Source organism: Nannospalax galili, unplaced genomic scaffold, assembly GCF_000622305.1.
Source record: "Nannospalax galili isolate Female #2095 unplaced genomic scaffold, S.galili_v1.0 scaffold1646, whole genome shotgun sequence".
NCBI lineage: Eukaryota > Metazoa > Chordata > Mammalia > Rodentia > Spalacidae > Nannospalax > Nannospalax galili.
The window spans coordinates 366,578-372,466 of NW_008354415.1; the positions used below are offsets into that span (position 1 = coordinate 366,578).

The window sequence follows — 5,889 nt, forward strand, 5'->3', positions numbered from 1 at the left end:
CAGGGTCAGAGTTAAGCTGTCCAGTGATTTCACAAAGTCCACCAAATTGCATTAGATAGTGGAGATGTAGTGTTTTATGAAGTTTTAGTATTAGAGATTTTTTTTTTTTTTTGCCTATTTATAATCCTTATAAGAGTGGAGCCACATCGTATGTACTCTACTCGGTTGCATTCCTTTGCAGACAAGCATTTTTAAGAAACGGAAGACTAGTATTGTTTGATGTTAGAAGAAGCCTAAAATACCCAGGATTGGCTTGAGGATTCAGCTTTGAACGCCTAAATAAAGCAAGTTCATGTCAGGTCATAGCTGCAGTTTCGATTTCTTTTACACCCTGGAAAATACAGGAAAAGTGGAGGAAAGGTGGCCCCAGTAGAGAAACTTAGTAGGACCCACAGCCTGGGGTTGGGCTGTGTCACTGTGGCTCTCTCCTGCCCCATCTGAGAAATTATTTTCCCAGTGTATGGAGGGGAAGGAGGAGGAAATTCACAGGCTGATGTAGCTGTCTAGAGCTAATGGGCTAAAGGATTCAGAGCACTGAATAGCAGTCAGATCTTGCATAGCCTTGGCTCTTGGAGCACCACCGACAGAGTGGGGTGCTCTAGTGTGGGTCCACCTTAGTCTTCTTCAGCAGCAATTGTGGAAAGTGATTTCTGGAAAGAAACACCTGTCATTCTCCCATAACTTTTCTCCCTTTTTAATGGGACTGAAGAAGCCTTGGACGGAGTAGACAGTTCCTAACAACAAAATCCAGTATTAATGCACATATTTTAAAAATTCTTAAAGGTGTTGGGATGCAACTCAGCTGGTAGAGTCCTTGCCTTTTATGCACAAAGCCCTAGGTTAGGTCTCCCATACCTTATAAAACTACACATGGTGACACACACCTCCAATCCCCGTATGTGGAAAGTGGAGGCAGAGGATCTGGAGTTCAAGAGCATCCATCCAATCTCTGCTGCACAGGAAGAAGAAGGACAGCTTGAAGTAGGAGGACAGCATGGGTTACAGGTGACCCTGTCTCTTAAAACAGCATCAACAAACAAAAATCCATTGTAACAATAAAAATAAATGAAAAAATTGAGCAACCTCTGACAAATGGTTCAAATGAGTAATTCATTCTCTCTCTCTCTCTCTCTCTCTCTCTCTCTCTCTCTCTCTTTCTCGTGCAGTGCAGTTTTCTCCCATCTGAGCTTCTCCCACCCGAGCTGAGCTTGTCTCGGGGCCCACCCATGACCCACAGACCCTACCTTAGGCGCTTGCTGGTTCCCATCACACTCATTAGCAAGTCTTTGCATTGAGTTTCCAGAGGACTGAGAACTCACAAGAAAACGTGGTGGTGGGCGGGGGAGTGCCAAGGGTCCCAGGACTCATGTGGGGCAAAATAAGTTTATCTGATTTGTAATTCGTGTATCTTTTTCTTTTTTAGGCAGTCTCACACTGTACTTAAGCAGTCTTGGAACTCGTGGCAGTTCTCCTGCCTCAACCTCAGTGCTGAAATTCCAGATGTGAGCCACCGCGCATGACTTATTCTTATCTGATTTACTGGGTGGCAGGGTAGACAGAGCACCTGAGCTCAATCTGCGAAACGTGTATAGCAACCCCAGAAAGTACGGAGGAAACCCGGGAATTCCTCCCACTCAGCTCAGTTCGCAAACTTTTTTTTCTTCTTCTTCAGGAAACAGTGTAGTTTCAGTTTCAGGTCTCTCCTCAGAAAGTACGGAGGAAACCCGGGAATTCCTTCCACTCAGCTCAGTTCGCAAACTTTTTTTTTCTTCTTCTTCAGGAAACAGTGTAGTTTCAGTTTCAGGTCTCTCCGTTTCAACATGTGTTTGGACCGCTGTTGATGAGCAGCTTCTAAGAACAGTGGCTGTTCCAAGGCACTGGGAGCAGGAGAAAGCACAGTGACCCGAGGCTGCTGAGAATTTGCCCGCTGACTGCAGACCCCGAGCTGAGCCAGGTGAGTCGCCCCCACACGTTTCTCTCTCAGCGAACCATATCTGCGTACACTCTGTGGCTGCGGATTCACATTGGTGGGCGAGTGAGGGCAACCTGCGGACCCGGCAAGTTGACTCTATGGAGTGTGGTCCCTCTGGACCCCTGAGCACAGGTCTTAGAGACTCTAGAGCAGACACACTGTGAGGCTGCAGAGCGCCCCAGGAAACGCAGGGGTGTGCTGCTCCTCTGGGATCTTTAACCTCTCACTGCAACTAAGAGCCCTGCTTGGGGGAATGGGAAGTGAGTGCATCCCACCGGAGAGTGCGATAATTTGGGAAAGAAGTTCTGTTTAAGACCAAGCAGACAAATCCAGGAGCCCTGCTGAGGCGGTCTGTTGGGGTACCTTCTCCCAGCCTGCTTCCTTCTGCCCTGAATGCTTTCCTGACTTCAGACATCTGTCCTTATCAAAGTGACCCAGAAGCTTCATTTTGCCATGTGGTGGAGACTGTCACTGACTGTATCTGAATTCAAACCCCGAGGTCCTTACCCCATTCTTTGCCAATTTTCTTCTAAGAATTTAGCATTGCCCTATCATCCATGCATCCATGCATCCATGCATCCATGCATCCATGCATCCATCCATCTTCTCTGCTTTATGATCTGTCCCCCTGGAATAGAGATCTAGGAAGCAGGGATTTACACCTATTTTGTTCTTACTTTTTGAAAATTGACATCTAACACTCTGACATGCGTCTCAATAAGCAGTCACAGAATGAATTCAAGTTCTTCAAATTCTTTTAGAATCCCTGAAAACTTTTCTTACCTTTTCCAACTTTATGTGTGCATTTTGCCTCCACTTGCTCCAAAAACTGAGGCTCTCAGGGCCTGGACATCAGTATTTTGCTTTTCTCATTGTGTTCTTTGAAAGGCCAGGCAATGTGATTTTATAGTTTGTCCTGGTTACTTTCTGTTGCTGTGATAAAACAATTGACCAAACCAACTTGGGGAGGAAAGTATTTATTACATCTTACAGCTAGCCATCATCAAGGGAAGCCAAGACAGGAACCTTGGAGTCAGGAACTGAAGCAGATACCCAAGAAGAAAGCTGCTTATTGGTTTGAATCCTCTGCCTTGCTCAGCTACCATTTTTTATACTGACCAGACCCACCTGCTCAGGGATGGTACCTCCCACAGTTGGTTGGGGCCTCCAACACCAACCAGCAATCAACAAAAAGCCTCATAGACATGGCCACAAGCCTCAACTGAAGTTCTCTCTTCCCAGTTGACTCTAGTTTGTGTCATTTGACAAAAAACCCACAAACAAACAAACAAACAAAAACACCTAATCAGCTGCCCTCAAACTCCAGATCCTCCTGCCTCTGCCTCTTCAGCGTATCCTACCAGCATGAGCCACCACATGTGAACTTGTGGCAGTGGTGGCACTGAACATAAGACCCATGCCAACTCAATCAGACAAGGGCCCAGAGTGGAGCAAGAGAAATAGGTGGCAGGCTGGCCCTAGACTGAGAACTAATGGAGACATTACTACTAGGTGACGGAGAATAGGCCTTACTTATATCTCTAGATAGACTGACTAGACTCCAGTGGATGAATCTGCACTGAAAGACATCTGGGTACAAATGCTTGAGTGGATAGGACTTAAGATGTGTGGCAGAACACATGAGTTCTGGTGAGGGTTGCGGGGTCATGGATGGGGGAGGGGTCTAAATTTGATTAAGAACCGTTGTATGAAATGTACAAAAGCTCAAAAAATTTTTTAAAAATCTTATCACACAGCACATAATTCTTATAAGAATCATGAGCTATTGAACATGAGATACCAGTCTGAAATGTTAACCTAATTATTTGCTTTGGAAGTATACAAAGTGTAGAAAGTTCATATACATGCTACACACACAGAATAAAAGCTGATGTGTGTCTGCCTTGAATAACCAGGAAAGATGACCTGAAGGTCACAGATTTCACTGACTGTTCTGAGTTACAGGCTGCCGTGGCATCTGAATCCATCATGAAGGCACCCATTTGTCTAGTAGAAAACAGGAAGGAGCAGCTGGCAGTGAATCCTGAAGCCATACAGATTCTCGACAAGATTTCTCAGCCCTTGGTGGTGGTGGTCATCGTTGGCCTATATCGCACAGGAAAGTCCTACCTCATGAATCGTCTTGCAGGACAAAACCATGGTGAGTGTCCTTCTGGGATAGGGGCCATCTGCTTGGAGTAGGGACAGTGTGAGCTGATCACACCTTTCTAGGGTCATCGTAAGGAAAACCTTCATCCCTCCACTGAAGAAAATCTCTCATTCATCAAATTTATAACTCCTAACCTATGCGAAAAATCACAATGCTTTGTATATCCGTAGTCCCCCAACTTTCTGAAAAGACAGCCCAATATTCCTCTTGATGCCTTAGACTCTCACCTGCTCAGCAGCTGAATGCCACCACATGCTCCCTTTCTTCCTCCTGCACATAAGCCATGTGCACCTTCCAAGTAGAACATGAACATAGTTTCATGCATCATTTAAAAAAATATGGTGGGGGGCTAGAGATATGACTCAGAGGTTAAGAGCATTGGCTGCTCTTGCAGAGGACCAGAGTTTGATTCCCAGCACTCACATGGCGGGTAACAACCATCTGTAACTCCAGCTACAGGGACTCTAATGCCCTCTTCTGACCTCCGCAGGCATTGCACAACATGGGTGTACTTGCATCCATGCAGGCAATACACTCATACACACAAAATAAAAATAACAAATAAAACATTTTTTAAAATACAGATGGGCTGAAGGATGCAGGCTACCCATACATTCCACATCCGAACTGGGTGACCATACATCTTGAGGGGTTATGTTCTATATTGTTCTGTTTTTTTGTTTTGTTGCTGTCTTGTTTTTGCTATTCAATGGCAAATCCTTTGAACAAGTTATTCTGTTATTTTATTATATTGGATTCCATAAGGCCATTTTCATGCATGTATGCACTGTGCTTTGAGCACATCTCCCTAACGCTCTTTCCGTCTCCCCTTTCTCACACCTCACCCCCAGGTTATCCCCGTGCTGCCCTAGACTTCACTTCCACTTTCGTGTGAACTCTACCTATATGCTGTTATGCATCTGTATAGCGTATAGGACCCCAAATTGAGAGAAAACGTGGCATTTGTCTTTCTGAAACCAACCTAATACACAATAGCAAATCTTCCATGAATTATTACCCCTTCCTTACTCTAGATGTCTGTAGTATGTAACACCCAGTGTACATGGAGAAAATATTGACACTAGTTAAAGCACATGAAGTGAACATCATATTGTTACTATCCAGACAAAGAAATAAAACTTACTGACACTGAAGGGCCCGAATCGCTCCCTCTCACACACTCCATAAAGTTCACCAACACCTTCATTTATACGGCACACTTCGTGTGTATGTGTGTATGTGTGTGTGTATGTTATGTGTACATATGTGTGCAGGTATGTGTACCCCATGCATGTGTACAGACTACAGGAGGACATTGGGTGTCCTGCTCTTTACTTTCCTCTTACTGCCTTGAGTCAGCGTCTCTCATTGAACTTGGAGCAAGGCTGGCAGCCAGCAAGTCCTAATGATCCTTCTGTGTCCGTCCGGACAGTTGTGGGCTCCCGGTGCTCATGTGTTCCTGCTGGGTGTTTACTTGGGTGCCAGGGATGCAGAATCAGTTCCTCATGCTCTTGCAGCAAGTTCTCTTACTCAGGGTTCGAACCATCTCCCCAACCCCCAATTCTTGCTTCTTAAAAATTATCCTATTGTCTATTATGCATGTAAATCAACAACTTAGTGTGGTCTCTTTTTTTTTTTTGAAGTTTATTTAAAGGAAATTATGGTGTATGTATTCTTGGGTGGCTTGTTTTGCTTATTAGAAACATATAGACTTCCTGTAAGTACCACATGTATCCATAGTTTCATT

At 44.7% G+C, this 5,889-nt stretch overlaps 1 protein-coding gene across 4 annotated transcripts in view; it reads left to right on the plus strand.

Annotated features, from left to right (window-relative positions):
- Positions 1 to 1,297: 1,297 nt before the first annotated feature.
- Positions 1,298 to 5,889, plus strand: part of LOC103748842 (guanylate-binding protein 4-like) — a 20,675-nt gene continuing 16,083 nt past the window's right edge. Inside the window, exons 1-3 of one of the 4 annotated variants that reach the window (XM_029555270.1) lie at positions 1,298 to 1,696; positions 1,805 to 1,954; positions 3,938 to 4,133. In XM_029555270.1, coding sequence (XP_029411130.1) covers positions 3,962 to 4,133 — 172 coding nt within the window. In that variant the 5' untranslated portion in view covers positions 1,298 to 1,696; positions 1,805 to 1,954; positions 3,938 to 3,961. The other 3 variants (XM_029555271.1, XM_008851631.3, XM_029555272.1) reach the window with 3 other exon arrangements.